At 40.4% G+C, this 22,158-nt stretch overlaps 2 protein-coding genes across 2 annotated transcripts; one reads left to right on the forward strand and one right to left on the reverse strand.

The window, feature by feature from the left end:
• Positions 1-1,673: 1,673 nt before the first annotated feature.
• Positions 1,674-6,425, forward strand: rhcga (Rh family, C glycoprotein a). The gene is made up of 11 exons (XM_068757216.1): positions 1,674-1,977; positions 2,384-2,576; positions 3,037-3,187; positions 3,302-3,449; positions 3,633-3,799; positions 3,891-4,028; positions 4,604-4,740; positions 4,969-5,093; positions 5,483-5,556; positions 5,638-5,711; positions 5,796-6,425. Exons 1-11 carry the CDS (start codon positions 1,764-1,766, stop codon positions 5,827-5,829), a joined length of 1,455 nt encoding a protein of 484 aa, XP_068613317.1. The 5' UTR covers positions 1,674-1,763; the 3' UTR covers positions 5,830-6,425.
• Positions 6,426-9,401: 2,976 nt separating this feature from the next.
• On the reverse strand, positions 9,402-20,914 carry LOC137913753 (RNA-binding motif, single-stranded-interacting protein 1-like). The gene is made up of 14 exons (XM_068757423.1): positions 20,864-20,914; positions 18,727-18,869; positions 16,729-16,787; positions 15,943-16,034; positions 14,774-14,931; positions 14,086-14,165; positions 13,896-13,996; positions 13,477-13,526; positions 13,285-13,375; positions 11,694-11,744; positions 10,511-10,612; positions 10,133-10,201; positions 9,898-9,972; positions 9,402-9,510 (listed from the first exon to the last, which is right to left on the reverse strand). The coding sequence occupies exons 1-13, from the start codon at positions 20,912-20,914 to the stop codon at positions 9,904-9,906; spliced, it is 1,116 nt and encodes a 371-aa protein (XP_068613524.1). The 3' UTR covers positions 9,402-9,510; positions 9,898-9,903.
• Positions 20,915-22,158: the final 1,244 nt, after the last annotated feature.

Genomic DNA, 22,158 nt, shown 5'->3' on the forward strand with positions numbered 1-22,158 from the left:
CAGACACACAGCATGATCGCTTCTTGATGTAATTAAATTGTTCATTCTTGCCTCTCTCCTCTTTTTTACTATCTTTTGGTTGTTTAAGATTTTATTTGGGTGGGATTGCTTAATATGAAATGTAAGTACTTTAATTGCACTGCACTTTATTTATGCAATTTTTGAAGATTTTATTTCTACTCCAGGACCTTCCAGAGGCCTATTATACACGTTCTGCCCCACTAAATGTGTTTTATGGCTTTAATTACTTTTAAGATTACTAACCCTGCTCTTCTTGTTCATACACCAACCATGAAAAGTAAAAGTGAATTGGAGTTGATAGGTGTATTTCTAACTGATTTTTTGATTCTTAAATGGGGTTTTCAATGTTAGAATTTGATATTTTTTCTGAACTCATTCTGGATCAGATCCAGAAGACAAATATTGGACCCCTTTATGACTGTGATTTTTGCTGAGTTAATTGAATGCATATTTTACAAGATATAATTTTTTGAAAAAGCCTCCATAAGTACAGTGGAAGCTCGGTTTCAATGTTTTTTTGTTATGTTTTCAAGGTTTGGGGTTTTCAAAGTTAAAATGTATTTTTTTCTGACCTCATTCTGGATCTGATCTGACCTTACATAATGGTGTCTAATAATGAACACGATGCTTTGGTTGTGGTTGTGACGCTGTTTTTGATTTGTTGTGTTTTAATTGCATTTTATTGCATTTGTTTTTATATTTTTTTATGTTGTCTATTTCTTTCTTAACCATATTCAAATAAAGAGTATTCAATTCAAGAAATCAATTCATTCCATAAACATTGGTCAAGAAACATCTGAGATATTAGGGAACACATTTTGAAGCTCCATTGACTGCAATGTTATTGTAAATTTCAAAGTGATCCAGAATCCAGGATTTCTTCTGGATCATGTCCAACACCTGTTCCTGGTAACATTCACAACATTTCCTAAAAAGTTCAGCAAGATCCATCAGTAACATTTTCAGTTATGTAGCTAACAGGCAGACAGACAGACAAACAAACAAACCAACGCTGGTGATTACGTTGCCCTACCTCGGCGTAGGTAACTGTTAGGTTTGCTTGTTAAAGACACTGGTGGTTAGCAGCAGTATGAAACAGGACACATTCACGTATGCTTAATAACACCTCTGATAAAGTTCAGTAATAAAGAAGGAAGAATATTGATTTCTAATTCCCCAAAAGGCACGGCTCTACCATTCAAAAGTCCACATGCCCAAATTCAATACGCAACCCTGATAACAATGTGCAGCACTGAATAGTTCTTAAGCCCTTTGACAGTCAGCATTACATTATCAGCATTCATTAGACCATGCAAATATATCAAGTGCAAATACAGGAGTTAGATTGATGCCCTGATCAACGGGGAACAGGCACTTTTAATGCCTTTTTGATTTAGCCTTTATCCAGCCTTAACTTTTTCTAATAACAAGAAGTTGCGACATCTCAAAATGATGGCATACAAAGTTAGACTCTGCATCTGTGCCAAGTTGCATCACTCAGTGCAGGGATTATTCCGTTCTGTGATACTTGTTCTAGCAGGAATGTTGTCAACTGCAGGCCTGGTTTAAAAATGCTTGAGCAGATGTGTCGATTGTGGGAGTGGTTACCCAAGTAGTCCACCCTCAGTGTGACACTCCCGCAAGCATCCATATCAACCTGTCGAGAAGCTACACGAAGTCACAGCAGAGGGGCGACCTGGTTGAGAAGTGATCGCAAACACCGTCAATTGAAAGGCATCATCATGGGGAACTGTTGTGATTTTTTCAACAGGCAAAAAGACACCAACATGCGTATCAGTTTGCCGGCTGTCTGCTTCGTCTGGCAGATCGCTATGATTGTGCTTTTTGGTGTTTTCATCCGATATGATGAGGAGTCAGATACACGCTGGATAGAGTTCAGAAGGGAACACAACATCACCAGTGATATTGAAAATGACTTCTACTTCCGCTACCCAAGTAAGTCTAACAAGATGTACCCTGAAAGAAAATGATTTTCATGGCCCTTTCAGTCATGTATGTGTCATATTTTTCCACTGATGACGAAATTATGTAATTTAAGAGTTTTTATTTGTATTTTATTGTCTTTCTACAAATGTAATTTTAAATGCCGTTTTGAACTAGTTTCTTGTCATTTTAGCCCACTTTAAATGCTGTTTCTTGTCTTGGGTGTCAGACGGCATTCACAAATTCTAATAGATGCAGGTTGTTTTTTCCAAACTAATCAAATTTCTGATTTCCATCATAAATGTTTCTATGTATGCAGTCTAATCTTCAATTGGTTGCAATGTACGAGGCCAAACAATGCTGGGTTTACTCGCAAAGAAGTAGTGTAACAAATGAAATAAAACCATTTTCACCTCAGGCTTTCAGGATGTCCACGTCATGATCTTTGTTGGATTTGGTTTCCTAATGACCTTTATGAGACGCTACAGCTTCGGCGGCGTGGGATTCACCTTCCTGATTGCCGCCTTTGGTCTGCAGTGGGCTCTCCTCATGCAGGGCTGGTTCCACTCCCTCGACTTCACCACCGGAAAAATTCACATAGGAGTAGAGAGGTAACCATCCTCATCACAAACAAAACAAATAATGTTTTGATTTGATTAGATTTTTCTTCAAATAATTGCAGGTGGGGCTGAAAAGGCGTGCTGCGCTGCCAACATTCTTGAAATTGTCAGAAAGAATTGCTCTTAAAGATGGATCAGTAGATACATCCTTCGTTATGTTCTCTTAGGAGGTTCTTTGTCTTATCTATCACCACATGAGATCTTTCAGTCTCTTGAATTCCTTACAGCATTGTAATAAAGATCTGGTCATTCAAGTCTGTCCAGTGAAAACCGACAAATAGCACCCTTCCACTTCTCTTCAGGCCGTACTTACTGACAATAGTTTTCGCTGAGCCTCAAGGCTAGTTTTGCCTTGTCTCGACTCCTCACAGCAACTTACTGAACCGATTGGTTAAAGTCAAAGTTCCCACTCATTTACACATTATCATTTACTTTTCCTCGCCCTTCACAGCCTGATCAATGCGGACTTCTGCTGTGCTGGCTCTCTGATTGCCTACGGCGCACTCCTGGGAAAAGTTAGTCCTGTCCAACTACTGGTTGTCACATTATTTGGCGTCACACTGTTTGCTGTAGAGGAATACATTATCCTGACCCTCCTTCATGTGAGTCTGACCACATAAAAAACAGTAAACATTGGACTTAATTATTGCGCAAGGAATGAAAATCCTTCTTCAAGCAATGTAATTACTTTTTTTGTGTGCTGCTAATTCCCACAGTGCAGAGATGCTGGTGGCTCTATGGTCATTCATGCATTTGGAGGGTACTATGGTCTGGCCATCTCTTGGGTCCTCTACAGACCAAACCTGCACCTGAGCAAACGCCTCAGCGTATCTACCTACCACTCTGATGTATTTGCAATGATTGGTTAGTGTCAGACTATTCTTTTTTTTTTCTTTTCTTTTCAACAATTTTCAACCCAGTATGTTTTTTAGTACTATTTATTTAGAGTTCAGAAACATATTCAACATTTTCCCTTGTCAAATCTATTTTATTTTAGTGTGAATGTGCTGCTCTAAAAGTGGCTTGGCTGGCCTTCTCTCCTCTCAGGTACCCTTTTCCTGTGGATGTTTTGGCCCAGTTTCAACTCGGCCATCACAGACCACGGTGACGGCCAGCACAGAGCAGCCATTAACACCTACATTGCCTTGGCCTCCTCTGTGCTCACCAGTGTGGCTATCTCCAGTATGTTTCAAAAAAGAGGGAAGCTGGACATGGTAATCCTCCGTCACCGAAAACGCCAAACCAACAACTAGTCTTGCAACACCTATGTCTTTCCCAAGACCAAAATATAATTTTACCTGACAGATCCATATTCAAAACGCCACACTGGCAGGTGGTGTTGCTATGGGAACATCAGCAGAGTTCTTGATCACTCCTTATGGCTCGCTGATTGTGGGTTTCTGCTGTGGCATCATCTCCACTTTCGGTTATGTCCGTGTCACGGTGAGTCGGCAGTCTAACTTTTGAATTCCACTTAGATGAAACATGATAAATATTAAGGAAACAGAGAAGCAAATTCCAGAGGAGATTAAGGAATGTAATGAGTCATTGTCCGCGCAGCCACTGCGTACTTATGGTTATCTATTATTATTATCTCTTAACTGGAAAAGGATCAGAAGCAGGTTTTTGTGACACATTTCAAAATTCAAATGTCTATATTACAAATGTGATTGCTATATAAATATAGAGACACTAACCTTAAGCCCATTTTTGGCCCATTTATCTAAAAAGGAATTCACTTGCCACATTTGTTTCCCTAGAAACAAACAGACTGTTTGAAAAATACAACTATAATATTTTAAAATGGCTTACTTAAGATAAGTTACTGGTAAGATAAAGATAAATGAACTTCTTAAAATTGCAAAACAATACAAAGAAAATATGCAGTTTAGGCTAAACGGCGCTGGGTTTGGACAGAACGGCATGCAGACTCTCATTTAAAATCATGGCCACAGCCCTAGTTTCTGATCGGTAAGTAATATGTGACTGATGATAAGTGTTATTATTCTTATTCTCAGCCTTTCTTGGAGAAGTATTTGAAGCTTCAGGATACGTGCGGCATTCACAATCTGCACGCTGTACCTGGAATGCTCGGGGGCTTCATCGGTGCCATCGTTGCTGCAGCTGCCAGTGAAGAGGTCTACGGCCGTGAGGGGTGGGGAACCGTCACACGCACAACACAGCAACCTGGAACTCAGAAACATGTCTTCATCTGTTTAATGTCTCTACAGCATTATCAGATGTGTAATGTCATTATAAAAACCAAGCATGATGGCTGAAGTTTCTCTACCAGTTCTGATCAGCTGAGAATGAAATGACGTTGGAAGGTTGCTGGTTTTTTTTCTTTCTGAAACCCTGGATTGAGACAGATTTTTCCTCCCAGGTTAATCAACACATTCGACTTCGAAGGAGATTTTGCAGACAGATCTCCAGGAACTCAGGGAGGCTTCCAGGCTGCCGGCACATGTGTCGCAATTGCATTCGGACTCGTTGGAGGGGCAATCGTGGGTGAGTTTGAAAAGAGAGTTTTATAGTACGAATAAACTTGCTTTTCTACAATGTTGTAATTTGTTTTAATACTTATGTGAAATAACTTTAAGGCACAATAATCTTCTAAAGTATTTTAAAAGATCCATGAACAGTATAATGAGTATGTTTCTGTGTGTTAAAGGGAAACATTTTAATAACCTGGGAGGGCAGAGCCACTCTGTGGCATAAGCAAAACAAATTTGTTAAGCAGTACAAGAACTGACAAATGACTAAGCTGTGACTTAAGAATTATTTCCTTAATTGGTTTTAAGTGCAAAATTTATTTTATCTTGTAAAAACAGCATAATAGTCAAGAAGACAATGACGAGAAACAATTGCGTGTTTGACGCTTTTTCTTCTCTTGAAAGGTTTTATTTTGAAGTTCCCTATCTGGGGTGACCCCTCTGATGAAAACTGTTACGATGATGAGGTTTATTGGGAGGTAAGTGGGCTTTGTCCCCTTCCCCTAACCAATGCCGTGGTGTTCATGCCCTTTCTAAGGAAGAAGGACATTTCATTTCAGGTTCCTGAGGAGGAGGAGAGCATCCCTCCCATCTTGGAGTACAACAACCACATGATACATAAGCACCAAGACATGTAAGCTTCACACTTGTCCTTCCTCATTTATTCCTCTTGCTCATAAATCCTGATCTAATGTGATTTTCTCTATTCGCTGGTCAGATCTGAGTCAAACTTCTCTGTGGAAGAAAGTTAAAGCCATAAAGTGGAAGATCGTCCCCTCACAGGACTTTGAACTTGATACAGTCGTGACAAAACAGCAACTCTAAAATCTTTGACTTTTCTACAAAAGAGAGGGATGTATTCTGCTATTTTTGCCAAGTTCTGCACAATTTACACCTGATATCTGTCTCTGTAGGTGATTGGAAATTTTAGGATTACAATTATTTGTATTTTCTCCTCATTTATGATGATGCTTCATTCAAGTCACTGATTAATGACTCAAATATCAGGCTATGAATTCAGACTGTATAATGATAAACGATCAATGTGTTTGTGTTCAGCAATCTTCGATTGTCTTTACCCCAGAATATGACACTGGCCTTTCACATTATGCTTTTAAATTGAATGTTGTCACTGATCACTTTTGCTATTATATTTATGTATAAATGATTTTGTTAAAATTATTTGCGATAAAAATTGCACTTTTTGAATAATCAAGGGTACTTGTACAGTCAAATTAGAAAATGTACTAATGTACTGGCGTTAACTGTTACCGCCAGTACATGAAATTACATTGTATAGTTTTAAATATGCACACTAATAAAGTACATAATAAATGATCTACAATCATGATGTGATAATTTGAACACAAAATCTATATGGAAGCTCATATAAAGTAACTTTTAAAGGGAAAACAAAAATACACAGCCTTAACTAAAAGGGCCACTTAATTCAAACTATCAGGCGCCGGAGACGAAATAAACACTGCCAAACCACTTCTGGCACTGCAGAACATGGGCCTGTGACTGTCCAACAATCAGCATTACTGCTAACATTAGCATTTATAGTGCTAATTTCAGTATTTCCCAGCGTTTCTGATGCGGTTTACCGACTGCCTGGTCTGTCAGCCACATCCTGTCTTTTGGCTGACAACGCCCTCTGCTGTCAGGCAGTTGTACGCCCCAGTCTCCAGTGAACGTTGTCCTTTATTATTGCATGCTCAGATAATTTAAGAACATGGTAAATGTCTGAGGTTCCAGAAATTCCCAAAAGCAGGTCCTTTATGTCCATTGATCTGGACGTGTGAAAGTCGCTCCCTGCTGTACCGTACATGTAGTTTCCATATTTCCTGTATTGTATTGTTGCCTCACAGCATCCTGCTCCGGCAACAGCGCCACCGACTGCTCCACCATGCTGCCCAGTTTAAACATCTATCCACGCACACACTCACACCTAGGGACAATTTAGAGTGATTGATTCACCCAAGTTGCATGTTTTTTGGACGTGGGAGGAAGCTCGAGAAGCTGGAGAGACCCCACGCAGACACAGGGAGAACAGACAATCTCTGCACAGGAAGGAATCAAACCTGGAACCTTCTTAGGCTGAGGCAGCAAGCACCACCCACTACGCCAGCATGAAGCCTGGCTTAAATATCAATGGCAGAAACATATAACGGTTATTTGTTTTTAATGCTATTACTGTGTTACAATATTTTCTAAATGAAAAGTCTGGATTGAATTCTGAAGATGCAGTTTAAACAAAAATGTTCAAGAAAGAGATCTCTAAAAACACATTAAGTTGCCTGATGGAAACTGTATGACCGAGACCTGGGGATTAAAGTGATGATATCCAGGCCTGTGCTGCACCAATTGTGATCAGAAAATAGTATTGAAAATGGAAATTATTAAAAGATGGACTGATCCAATGTTATTATAATGGATTGATACAAAACACCGCGACAGTCCTAACATAATATGACAAATATTAAATGTAGAGAAAGAGCTTTTTATTCCGTACTGCTTTTATTCCACAGGGAAGAGCAAGGGAAGATTGATTGAGAATCTGTTGAAGGATTGACAGTAACATGTACAAGATTTGTTCCCCCCCCCCCCCCCCCCCAACTAATTTTCACAATGAATATTTTCACTTAACACTGGTTACAACTTGTATTTTCCAAATGGAGAGCATTTACTGCTATAATACTATTGATCGGGGGAAAGCACCGCCACCACACAGCTTTGATCATTGTCCTTGGAGCAGTATAGAATTCTTACATCAGAAATCATTTTAAAGAAAGAAAAAAAAGCGAACAATAAAACTTGCTTATTTTTCCACTTTTGTCCCTGATTGTGCAGACATGAAAGATTTTATTGTGAAAAACACAGCCTTTGAAATACACTGGCAGCTATGGAATTTAAACTGCAGTCAGACTCTTGTGAAATACTTTATGTATTTCTTATATGATTGTTGCATTTATTTTGCTTGACTCAAGCTTTTACTTTCCCATTCATCCAAATTGTTTAACATGCATACCGTATAACCAAATAACCAAAATTCGGTTATACCCTAGTGTTAATTTTGGAGGGGCTTTACAGCACTGTGTAACAGAATATAATGACTTTTAATAATAACAACAACATTTAAGAGAACGTGTTGAGTCATCATACATCGGTTTAGAATGGTAAAGGCAAAAAAACTAAAAAATGCACCAAATAAATGCATGAAAGCAGAATTAATTTGTTTCAGTCTATTTTAAACGAGACACTGGTAATCTTTAAACCTCTAATACGGAGCCTCACAACTGAACACTTGGTATGTTGGCAAAAAGATCAGAAGCAATGACAAGAAAGAAGTAGAGCATAACGTTTCTTTGCAGATCTGAGAGAAGGGCTGCGTGTGGGAGACATGCAGCAGCAATTCTAGCTTGCCAGCTCCTGAGCATGGCTTTTGTTCTGTTTTGTCTAGTCCTGTGGAATGGTGGCTTTGCCTGCAAACCCCACAACACCAGTAGACTCAAGCAGAACCATGAGGTAGATCGCTGGCCATACTGACCACAAGAGGGGGAAAAAAACCTCTTAAAAGACATCCATTGGGTGTAAAACTTGTAAATTCATAAAAGTAGGTGTCTTTTTTTTCATGTCACTTTTTGAGGTCTTAAAAAAGGAAAGAGAGAAAATAAGTAATTGCCTTCCTCTGAGGTTGTCACCCTTCTTTCATCTCAGTATTGCCGTGGGACTCTCGTTTGCTTTATTGCTACCAGACGACTAGATAGCGAAACACTCAGTGGAAATCTCATGATTTGACGCACACTTTTGATTAATGGGAAAAATGTCACCTGAACAAGATTGATGAGTCAATGTTGGAGAATGTTTGATGTGATGTAAGGAAGGCACGTTTTTTTTCCAACAATAAATTAATTTCCCAATTGAATTATCACCTGTATCAGATGTCAAGTACAGTTGAATATTAATTGATTTTTCAAGCTATCCAGTGGAAACTTTAAAAACCAAAAAGAGTCTGCTCTGAAACTTCAGCGCTAACAAGGGTTTGCAAGTTTTTATCACAAATAAAGAAACGATAAAATCATAGAAACATTGAAGGGGGGAAATATCGCGGTCTCATGCATTTTAATATCCGATTATACATGGGGATGGGGGGGGGGGTTGGGATCCTCTGGCATTTTGTTTTTTAAGAATCTTTGAAAAAAGAGAAAAAGAAGAGCCTATTGTTTCTTATCAAAATAAATCTATTTTTTTATGATTAGCCAGCTGCATGAGTCCATTTACACCGACCTCATTATTTCACCTCAATCGCAGGGGCTGTGCAAAAAAAAAAAAAAGTTCATGTATCTGGTCCAATCGGAGGCGGTGGTGACTTCTATTACTGTGACGTCATCAGCAACCCGCCCTCTGACTTGCAAATGCAGTAACCGAGCCTAAAGATGAAGACACAGGAGAGTGAAGCTGCAATATAAGTTCTTGTTTTTAATGTATTAAGTACGAAATTGATAATGGAATTAGACAGTTTCTCACAATAAACCTCAGTTTAAAAATCATATAGTCACAAAAGAGAAAAAAGGAGGAGATATTTATACAAAAGAAGAAGAAGAAGCTGGAAGAAGTTGGATTATTTCTGTATCTCTGCCTAAAACTAGTCTTATTCAAGTCATTAACCATTCACTGCGAAAATACCAACAACATATACACACTTGGTGTTTTGTTGAAAATGTAAACCTGCTGAAATAGGTCTGCCAGTGTTCATTTATAATAAATACATTTACTAATATTTATTAGAGGGCTTCCATTCAGAAGCTGAAGTGTACCTGTAATCACTTGCTGAGCTGACTGTACGGAGACGAGGTGTTGGAAGAGTCCACTTGCTGCGGAGTTCCATTTTCCTGAAAGTGAAGCGGCATCTTTATTTTAGACCTTGTTGAGAACGATTTTGCATTTGCAGAAATGGTTTAAGAGGACAAACACAGAAATTAATTATATAATTATTAATAATAGTTATATAATTATGATGAATTATATTTAGATTATAACAATAATACTCACAGGTGCTGTCTGTAGGGGAGGATATTGAGGCATGTAAGCTCCCTGGATGCCACGATTAGTTGAAATATACTGCAATATAAGAAAACATTTTATTATTAAGTGTTATGTTCCATTTTATCAGTGACTGGAAATCTACCTCGCCATTTACACATTTTGTTAAAGTACATTAAACAAATCACAGCTGAAAATATTAGGGGGGGGGGATACATTTATTCAATTCACATTGAGAGAATAAATTTCTTAAGAGGTTCAGATTGGATAAATACACAACACATGATATTTTAAAAATGTGTATTAAGATGGCTTTGGAGGGTCTCTGGTCTCTCATAATTTGACTTGTGCTGTGCGTGATGTATGGTATCCCAGAATTCCACTCACCGCTCCAGTGTTTCCCAGTGACAGCTGACCCATCTGCTGTGTAATCATAGACGCAGGGTGCAGCGACATGGACGGATCCACAGAGGGCGACATCACAGCAGCCTGTTATACAAAACAATGTCATGCATCACATGATTCTACAGGAGAAATCAAGTCACTCTGATTGAATGCTAAATATAAGCTGCAAAAACAGATGGTAAAAATATAGCTATTTAACGTATATGGGACAGAGCAGAAAGAACAGCTTAGGCCGGGGGACATTGTTTTGTAGCTCAGAGGGTTAACAGATTGCAAAACCCTTTGTGGGTGGCAGTGTGTAGCGCTGCTGCCTCACAGCAAGAAGGTTCTGGGTTTGAGCTCTTTCTATGTGGAGTTCTCCACATGCCTGTGTTCTCTCTCTCTCTCTCTCCCTCTCTCTCTCTCTCTCTGGACACACCAAATTGTCTGCAAGTGAGAGTGCGAGCATCGTGGTTGCTTGTGGCTCCACAATGATCTCATCCGGGGGGTGTTCCCCGCCTCTCGCCCTTAGTCAGGTAAGATAGGTTCTATCAGACCTGTGACACGCAAAGCGGATACGCGTCTGTACAAGAGGGTGGATGGAGGGAAAATCATTTGTTCACAGCTTTAACCCTGGAATCGTGTTACTCTGAGGTAAACACCAAGTGATTCATGCTCCTGGTTTACAATAAGTAATGAAAGTACATCATAAATTACAGCGCGAACAGTTTCAGATGGAGATGCTTTTAGGGACTAGAGCACTTCCTAGTGAAATGAGGGGGAGGGGCAGATGAGCAGAGACACTTGTTCCACTGGAAGCCATCTGTTGGAAGAGTGAAAAAAAAGGGTCATAATAACGTCTCCGCTTCAGGCATTTCCTGCTGGATCCAGCGAGAGGGAGAGGAGGAGGTGGATGACAGTGGATGGAAGTCTTCCTATTTGTTCCAATTCCCTTTCATACACTCAACACCAAAATATCATAAATACACGGTAGAAACGTCCCCGGTCTCAGTTCAGTACGTTTGGGGAAGCTTTGGACATCGCCGGTTTGATTGGGTCAGCAGAACAGGCCTAAAGTCACACACTGAGTTACTGCGTGTTTTGCCTGTCGCAGCACTACGCACCCATTTCCTGTACACAGGAGCGGGCGTATGAGCGCAAGACTGCAAAATAGCTGTTGTCTTACCGGGTGCTGCATGATATACGGCTGATGTGCCACCCAAGAATGGCTCTGTAGCTAAAGGAGGGACAGACAAAAACAGAAAGGCAGATGTAAGGAAAATCTGTTGATGAGTCTTCCTTCACGCTTCTATGCCACAAAATAATGTTGCAATTGCATTTTGAGTATTATTTGTCTTAACAGAAATTAGAGAATGTTATTAGTTTAAATAATACATCAAGGCAGAAAGAGTGTGCATCATATCCATCTTGTTGCTACAAGTTAGCATGGGAATATCCATTAAACGACCTAAACGAGGCATGAACCATGTCTGTACCTAGTTATGTCACAATCTTTTTTTTTTTTTTTTTGCTTTGATGAGGGTCTGAAGTCCCGCCTCCATCATCTGACTGGCTCAATGGTTCTCCAGAACTCTTTGGAGATGCAGAAGATTATCTGAGAGATCTTTCACGATCAAGTCTCACGTCCTGGTTTGCCTAAGTGACCATAATAAGTGTGATTTTTGGAGCTAAGGCCATCAGTGGTGCCCATCAAGGATTGATGTGTAGCAGGGCTGAAATTGCACAATCCTCCAGCTTCCCTCGCTGCTGGTGCCTGCCAGAAGGTTCTTGGGAAGCAACCCCCAAACCGCTGTTCTTTGCAGCCACTTCCAACAAACCTCAAATGGTTGATATTAGGTGCAGCTCCCATTGAGAAATTGGCAGAATAATTGGGACATGAGAGGAGCTGAAGATTAAGTGATACCACATGAAAAGGACTCTGAATCCATTCTCCGTCCATAAACATGATGGATGCGTAATAAGAGCATCACTCAGCTGTTGTCTGGGTGAGTGAGCTTTCATTAAGAGGAAGGAAGGTCCTTGAGAAAACTTCAGCTTCTCTTTAATCTTACTTGGAGACTTCATATTCACAATAAATCGGCTGTCTGGACAGGAGTCAAAAACCGAACGGTCTCCACCAGCTGACTGATTTTGTTGAACTAGTTGTTACACTCACATTCACAGCTTCCAATTCATTACCAACTTCATGAATGGTTTGGACTGTGGGAGGGAGGAGTAACTGGAAGGAGCCCGTTCAAACAAGGGGAGAACATAAAAAAAAAAAAACCCAGTTCCTAAGGTGGACCTGAATCCAGGAGCTTCTTGTTGGTGACAGATCACTGTGCCATCCTGCCCCTCCTGTGTAAATTGATTTCAACTGTTCATGGGAAATATTTCAAGGAAATACTAAATGAGTCAAAACATCTGAGTAAAATATTACAAAACTTTGAACAAGAATCCATTTCGGAGAAATCATGACTCAGAAATTATTGCAACTGATTGCATTTTTTTCTAAACAGTTCACTCCTTTGAACCACAAAGCCACATGAATATTACATTACTTCTGCTTGACTAAGCTCTTCCTTCATTGCTACATGGAACGCGAGGTGGCCCGTTAACACCTTCATTTAAAACAACTTGTGAAACACACAGTAAAAGTGCAACCTCACCAATTTAATGGCAATCATAAGCTCCAATGCAACAGAGAGAGAGAGAGAGGGGGGGGGGGGGGCAATTTAAATTGAGCTCTGGCTATTTGATTCCATTATACTGGGTACCTGGTAAGCAGAGACTGGAGACACATAGGGAGGCATCGCAGGCTGCACAGTCATTATCCGGTTGGCCACTGGATACGGAGAAGGATAGTACCTAGGAGTGAGAGAAGCGTTTCAAAGTGAGGACCAAGAGTTACTGACTCACTTTAAAAGTTAAACAGAGGCATGTCCTGCCTTAACCCCTTTGCAACTTACCCATTCTGGATCGCTGCTGAGGAGGGGTCATAGCTAAGAGTCATCGCACCCTGAATTAAGGAAGTAGACAATGCGGATTTACTTACACTTAAAAACTGAAACCAATTTGAAATAACAATCATTACGAGGGGAAATCACCACTTCATCAGTTCTAATAGAGGGACCGTTTTCTGAATGATTGCAAAATGATTTTCATTTCTCTTTTTCTTTTGTATGGACAAATAATCACTGAAGTAATCCTTACTCCACTGTTACACAGCTAATTATTTAGCCAACAGTGAATGATTTTGTACATGATGAATGTCTTTGGAATATATATGTATATATATATATATGAATATAAATAATATAAAATATATAACAATAAATTACTAGATTATTAAATTAAAAAGTGCAAAAGGTGAGGAGCAGATACATACTAGTCTTAGATCCCCTGTATGTCCACTGGGAACAAATCCGCTCTGCGCATGTTTCTTCCTTTGACTGTCGGCAAACTTACACAACAATGGCTGAGAGGGAGCTGGGGGGGGGGGACGACAAAAAAAAGAAACTCACCAACAGTCACTGTTTAAACAATCATCACTCTATAAGGAGTTAAATAATTCCTACCCAGAACTCCAGAAGCTATCTTGATAAATTTCCCATTAAAGTGGGAGATGACAGCGTTACACTGATCTGTCGTGTCCATCCTGACAGAAGAGGAGACAAAAGAATGATGACTCGTTATTAAAATCGTACAGTCCGACTCTTTTACACACAACGAGACAGACGTGGCTGTGTGTAAAAAAAATAAAATAAACGAATCAAATGGGGAGCAGCAGCTAATAAATATAATTTGGTTATTTTTACAGTAATGGCAGGTTTGGCAATTTTATTTGGCATCAAATTGGATTGTGTGAGAAAATGAGTTTGAATATAATTCATGATTCATGATTTTTTTTAAAATGTCTGCATGAACACAGCCTCCATGTTTCTTGAATGTGGATATCAGATCTTTACAATTTGGGGATAAATCTAATATAATACATTTAAATACAGACATTCTGTACAGGGAGGGGGTGAAAGGATTTTGTTACATATTTTCACAATGTCAAGCAAAATATAAAGTACCAAAGATTTCATTTATCAACTGTGAAACTTGAACAGCAACAGATAAGCAGTGGATAAATTGTTTGAGGGGTTAGTCCACTATTTAGAATCATGGATTTCTGATGAAAGCAGAGGCTTATTCTAAAATTCAAACTTAAACGCAGAGAAGACGTGACATGCTCCTTCATCTCAACTGAACGTGACTGACCTAGCGAAGCCCACGCCTCGGCTGTTGCCACTGTAGTCCCGGAGGATCCGCGTGGAGACGACCTGGCCGAAGGGCTGCAGCATGTTCTCCAGCTCTTTCTCATCCACAGACAGAGGCAAATTGGAAATGTACAGATTGGTGGGGTCCTGCTCCTGTTGCTGTTCATACGAAGGACATTGGAATAAGAAACATCATTAATTCATAGTATTTGGAATGTGTTATCTGTCCTTAGAGGGACATGTTTCATTGTATGCCACTAAATTACAATGACTCAAATGATTATGTGCTGAGCAACAAAAAGGCCTTTTTTTCACAAACAAAAGAAAAGCTGTGAAACCCGTCTCTGTGGATCTGGATTCGAGACTCAACTAGGTCGACTCGGAGGTCGGAGAAAGACATTTGGTTAATCATACATGAATAAAGCTCTCCTGCACACACACACATGATCATGCAAACACGCACACACAGAAACACTTCATCTGTATTGCGCAGCAGCTCATCGCCTCTATGGTCTCCCCTAGAAACAGCAGGGGAGCAGCGTATCCTAGCTACCACAACACACCACTGTTTCCTGCTACATGCAGGTCTCCAGAGAGCAACCCCTCGTCAACGAACTCTCACTCTGGAATTTAAGCACAGCAGCACATGCGGCGATGGGAAAGAGCCCCGAAAAATGTGTAATGGCCAAGACAAATCACAGCTGTGAAGGCAAATGCCCTGTTTGTAATGTAAGACTGGTGTGCTTTACATTAGTCACAGAGGGTGACATGTGGATCAGGACAGAGGCATTGCTGCGACGGTGCTTTGGCGCAGCTCCGCCTGCATCAGCCTGCAGAAATGAAGTAACCGGTGTTTTACTTGTGATCTAACCAGGACGTGTCAGTGCATGTCAGTGGGTGTCTCGCTGGTGGTCTTCTGTGTAGCGCGTCGCACAGATTGACAGGTTATTTGGCAGGGAGAGCCATGACATCTGGTTTCTCTTGTGAAATGAAATGAGGTCACGAGAAGAACAGCTTGCCAGCCGAGGTCACATGACCAGTCTAATGTCATTCTCCAACACACACACAATGCACATGCAAATGTTTAATACTTATGAAGCGCAACCACACAGAGATGTTCACAAGCAAGACAAATTTGGCCGTGCACATTCAGGGCTGCACCAAACCCACCTTGGCCATCTGTGCCTGTATGCCGCTTGTTTTCAGAGCATGCACTGCTTTTAATGCGGCCGCCGGGCTGTCGAAGTCCACGAACCCGTAACCTGTATTCACAGGAGCAGCATTAATATCACACTTATTTCATCCATTCAAAAATAACGTCTATAAATAACAAGGCACTATTTTTCCCCTGAGCGCACTGGTCTCGAACTCAGAATGTTGAGCCGTCCCTTTAAGCTTTTATTACAAACTACAACATATTCATAAGTTCAGCATTTATTTCCCCCACTTCCTGTCAATGCTGGTTTCCAATTATTTCCCTCTGTGTGCAGAGACTATCACTGTTTCCGTCAAATTTATGTCATCATTACGTTCCAATGCATCGAGACTTTGCAAATCACCCCGCACTTTCTTGTGTTGATATCACACAGCAATATAACGATCGTGACAAAAATAAAAGCAGACACATTTAATGTCCATGTCCACGGTGATGGATTACCCAATCTACTCAGTGCAAAATTCTTTTTCATATACTTTGGAAATGAATGGACCCCAGTTGCTGCCTCGAAGGTATGGAAATACATTTGAAAAATCCAAAACAACAATGATATACAGTCTATCATATCTTACAATAATACACGCAAGTGAAAAATGCAGCACAATATGAAGTGCAGCACTTGTGTGAGGTTTAGGAATATTAGACTGAAAAGAGATATGATCCTCTACTGGAAGATGATTTATGCTGATTTCATGTAATCATGCAGCCCTGATCTCTGGTAAGTTAATAACCGTACTGACCTTTGCATTTGTTGGTTGTCTTGTCCAGGATTGCCTTTGCTGACTGAATCTTGCCATACCTGGACAGACATCACCATTAGAAGAAATAAATGTAAAGCATACATATCAGCAAATAAGAGAAATGTCTTAAATTAAAGTAGGGCACAGGCTTCAAACTGCTGTCTGAGTACACGTCATACATGCTGAAGCTGGCGTCACCGTTCAGACCATGTGACTCTGAAAAGTCATAAACACCACAAAATACAAACAATCGGGATGCAAACAGCTGCGGCTGCTGGTTGAATGCTCCGATGCTTCCCTCCATGTGTTCGGGAGTCAGGCAGAATGAGAGAGGACAGACATCCACTAATTACAGCATCCCCCACCCCAACGTTCCGGCTGAAGCCTCGAGCATAAAGCGTCCAACATGTTCACTGAGCTGCTTTACATGACTCTGCTTTAGTCCGCACTTATACGTTTCTGTTTATAGAGGTATGGTTGGAGCATTTTACCAACATGTGCACTGTAGTGAAACCAGGACCAGTGTGCTGGTTTCACACTAAAGATGGAGTATTTGAGTCATTAGAATGTGAAACATTTCCTCAAATTGAGTACTATCTCCTTAGCAAGGTGGAGACTTAGGAGTAAAAAAAAAAATACAAATCTTAAAACTATGAGATTTTATAAGCATTAGAAGCTCATAAACAAATAATAATTTTGTGTTTTGGACAAAATATATACTCATCGTTATAATAGTTTAAATATAGAATTGAAAAGACTGATACATCTGACATATCTGTAAAATAAATAATAAATGTATAAATAATTAGAAAACGTGTTAGCATATTTAGCAAACAGACAAGAAACAAGGACCAAAAGCGAACACAACAAAAAGCTATACATTACCAGTGCTATATAATTACCTCCACCAGTCAGGATGTATTATATTATTATTATGATTATTGACTTTATTGTATTTTTAGGGTGGTTATTCCAGTGGAATTTGACTTGTTCAGACTTGTTGGGGTGATTATACCCATATGAAGATTTACTTGTCAAGATAAATTCATATGAAGAGTTGGTACACACAAACTACCTAATAGATTAGCATGAAACTGGTTTGGAGGGTGGGGCACATGCCTTGGAAGAAGTCAGCACATTTGAAGTCAATCTGGAAAACTTCTGGCATCCTCGAGTAGACTGACTTTCATGAGACTTTGTTGAAAGGTGGGGAGGTAGCAAAAAATGGAATACCGTAATGTAATCCATATTAATTCAGATCTATTCCAATCATTAATGGATCTTTGTTTTTGTTTTGTTTTTACTTTAACAGAACCCTGATGGCGATTATTTTGAAAGCATTGAAATTTGGATTAGGGTTTTTAACTTAATTAAAAGGGATTAATGGTGGACCTATGTGCGCTACTGAGTTTCTACTTTTTAACAAAAAATAATAATAAAATGTAAAATAAATGAAAATAAAATCACACATTGTAGGAGTTAGCCGTTTGCAGCTTCGGAAGAATTGTGTTACCTCTGGAAGCACTGGTGCTCATTTTTCTCTCTGCTTCCTGTCTTCGCACTGAAATGCGCTATACTTAGATAAAATAAGATAAATTAAAAAGTTCCCAAATGCAGCTTTATATAAATTAGCTTTTTCAGCCAACCATCAACAACGGTGCAAGAATGAGTTTTCCGCAGAATATTCTGGTGGATTTATTTTCTGATGGTCTATATACTGCATGTGCGTTTTTTGTGTGTTCCTTTTCTTGTAAGTGACAGTGAGGATGGGATTGTTTGCTTCGCGTGGGTGGGTTTATTTTTCTTTGTATTTTTTTTTACTCTTTTTTCCCAGATGTTCTATTTGTACTTTTTTATATATTGTTGAAATTTTAATACAAAATATGAAACACTAATTTAAGAATCAATTAATAACGACTAAATGGTGACAAGGCTTGCACAGCTTCAGTGACTGTGGTGCTCTGATGCTCGGGATGTGTACACGCAGTGTGTACTCACATGTGACAGAGTTTGACCAGGTCCAGGTCGGTAGTAGCGGGGGGCAGTCCACGGATGTACAGGTTGGTTTTGCTGAGCTGCTCCAGGCCTGTGCTGCTGCTGTTACTGCTGCTGCTGGGACTGGACGGAGTCATGGGGTAGGACTGCACACAGGAAAGCCACTGTCGGAAGTGTGTGTGACGCAATCTAATCTAATTTAAACACAGGCCAGCAGATCACAACATCTTGTTCATGTAAAACATTAATGTAGAAAATAAGTCACAGACGGGTTTTATCTTAATGAACATGCTACATTAAGATACACTATTGATCTCATCTGAGGACAGCTATCAACGACCAAACAGCAGTCAGCACGGTTCACCCTTTTCTACGATGGCACACACCCATCAGGCTCCAGTGTCGAATTTTTATAAATGTGTACTTGAGTATTTTCAAGTGTATCCCAACTTGTTTTGGAGGGAAGTATTCTGGAATGTTGAGTACCGGTAGTTATTTAATTTACCATTTACCATTGTAATACTTATTGAAAATGCATCTATCATAATGTACAATAACATGTACCTATACATATATACAGTATACCTGTACATGTATATGAAGCACAGTGTTTTTACATGACATTTGGTTTTACAAAAAACATGTAAGGTGCTTACAAAATAAATTAATATACTTTACTAGAATAGAATAGAATAGAAGAACACGCCATGTACATTCATTCATTATACATTTTTAGACTAGTATTTCAGCCTTCGGTAAAACGATTTGGGCCTTCAAGAAGAACAAACTGATCAAGCCAGTGTTGCATCCTGTTGTCGTGTTGGCCAGAAAGCTTCAGTTTTTTGTCATGCGTGTGAGATAAAGCATGCAGTTCTGCTCTGCAAAGCATTTCCTTCCCTTTAGTCACTCAATAAAATAGATCCCAGTCACACCAAGCCACGTCCTGACCGGGCCAATGTTAAAGCATAGAAGAGTCATGCCATCTGTCCATAACCAAAGGACAATCCTCTCCCAGAGCCAAAGCCACGGATGCCACTATAGCCACGCCAAGAAGGATCACTGAGACATTCTTCCGCAGTTATCTGGTGCTTAAGTGTTCATAGCAGCTTTTTGTCATTCACAAATGAAGGATAAATCCTTGCTGGAGGAACATCTGTTACTGGTCTGTTAAGTCTAGTCGGCCTTACATTTTTAGTGGGATCAAATCGAGCCTCTGAGTCTTACCTGCTCCACTGCGGTGGTTCATTTCACAGGAGAACACCCAGTAGTAGGCTAAAAATATGCTGCACCCACACCAATATTTATAAATCACAGCTCCCCTGCTGGGATTCATCTGTGGCACCATCAGATTCCGTCCTCAATGTAATAACACAACCCGTTGGGACCTCCCGATGGACACAATATACAGTCTAAATTTGAAAGTTGGATGTTCGTGGTCCTTCCGCGTAAGAGTGAACCATCAATCCGATTCATCTGCTCACATTTCCATCTTTGGTGGTATAATGACAGCTGCCTCTTACCGCTGCGCCTGCTGCTTCCTATTTTCCCATCCTCCATCTAAATGAGAAGGTGTGATGGGAACGCAGAGGGGCACAGCCTGCAATTACCTTTTAGTTCACCTGAGAGGTCAAATGGAAGAATGCAAGGCAGCACAGTTCCCTCTGCCTCGCTGACATACATTAAATCACCCAATCTCCATCGCTCCCCCTCCCTCTGCATGCGCGCGTGTGTGTGTGTGTGTGTGTGTGTGTGTTTGTGTGTGTGCGCGTGGATTCACCCAGAAAGCATTAATCTATAAAAATGGACAACAATAAAAACGCTGTGTATATTGGCCAGTGGGCGAGCGGCTGGGATACCAAGGTTATACGGACAGAATAAATAAAGCCGGATCGGGTCAGCAGCTGGATTTATCCTCCACCAGTGGATCGGCTTTGAATAATCGATTAAAGACTAGTCGATCTGCTTTGTAGAATAAATTAATTTCATATTGTATAAAATAGATAAACGCATATACGGAATCCAAAGAGGGCTTCTCAATGTCATCGGTGGTGTCTCTGCTCTTCAGTCTGCCTTCAATGCTGCTCAGCAAAAAAAACCCAAAGTGTACAGAAATATTCTAAAGAACGTGCTTTAGGCCTACCTGCTTACGATTGGCTGTCTTCAGCGGGTGGCCTGGGTTTGCAAAGATCATCCTGGAATTTACAGATGTGGCTTTTTATCTCCCAGGAAATGTAATCGCAACGACGAGCCGGCGGACGGGAGTGGAAGCGACCTGCGAGGAGCCAATCAGAAAGCCGAACCGAGTGGGTTTAACGCATCCGCATTCTGAACCGGCTGGTTAGCAGTAACAAAGCTCCCCCGGTCCCGCTCAGGTAGGACTGACACCTCTACCGGATCTAGCAGACGCACACCGGGATACGGACCAACCCTCCGATCCGGTTCATTGATCTCCGACGTCCTGCTGCAGACCGCTCGCCGGTCCCACCTACTACAGACCAAACCATCTCCGCCCCTGCAGGGTGTCGGCATCTAATGAACGGAGCGGCGGTCTCGTCCAAAGTGGCGCTAGTGTTCGGTTTTTAAACACAAAGGGAACCTGGAGGACCTCGAACCGCGTGGCGCGTTAGAAAAACGCGCTCCAAATGGCTTTTGGGTTTCTGCTGGCGCGCAATCAGCTGCGCGGAACACTCGTCTGATTTCATGTTGATGTCGTCCGCACATACCAAGCATTCTTCACCCCCACCTCCACCACACAGACACACACACACACACACACACACACGCACACACACGCACACACACTTCCTTTCCTACCCTTCCCCCATCCAACACACAACATGTCAGAGAGTGAGGATGCAATGAAATAGAAGCAGGAGGCCGGCCTGATCTGGAGGTCACAGTCTCCCTGTAATATAAACCCACTATGAGAGAGGATCCACACGCAGGAGGGGGACATTTAAAATAACAAGTTATAGCTGCTGCACTCTCACTGCGTTCTGAATGTGTCCCAGGTATCATACAGTGGACTGCTGGTGGGTTTGATTCTAAAAAGGGTTTGATGTTAAAGTACTGAAAATCAAAAAATGCATTATATTTGTACTGACAAGTTACTTATTTAGTGCATTAGTGTTTTGTGTGTGTGTTTTTGTGGGGTTTTATTTTTAGATGAGCACACATATAACTCATTGTGTAATGGCTAAGGTCTACCATTGTATTTAAAGGATTACAGTTTAATTAGAATGAATTATAAGATGTAATTATTTGTTTATGATGTCAGATACACAGGAAGAAACGGTTAGTTGAATTTACTTCCTTTCATTGTGTCAAATATGGGCACATGTAGTTTTATCTACATCTGTTTATTAGCATTTATATTGTATTTAATTATATGTTTAACTTAGTTATGTTCATAATAATAATAATATTTATTATATT

Source organism: Brachionichthys hirsutus, chromosome 1, assembly GCF_040956055.1.
Source record: "Brachionichthys hirsutus isolate HB-005 chromosome 1, CSIRO-AGI_Bhir_v1, whole genome shotgun sequence".
Lineage (NCBI taxonomy): Eukaryota > Metazoa > Chordata > Actinopteri > Lophiiformes > Brachionichthyidae > Brachionichthys > Brachionichthys hirsutus.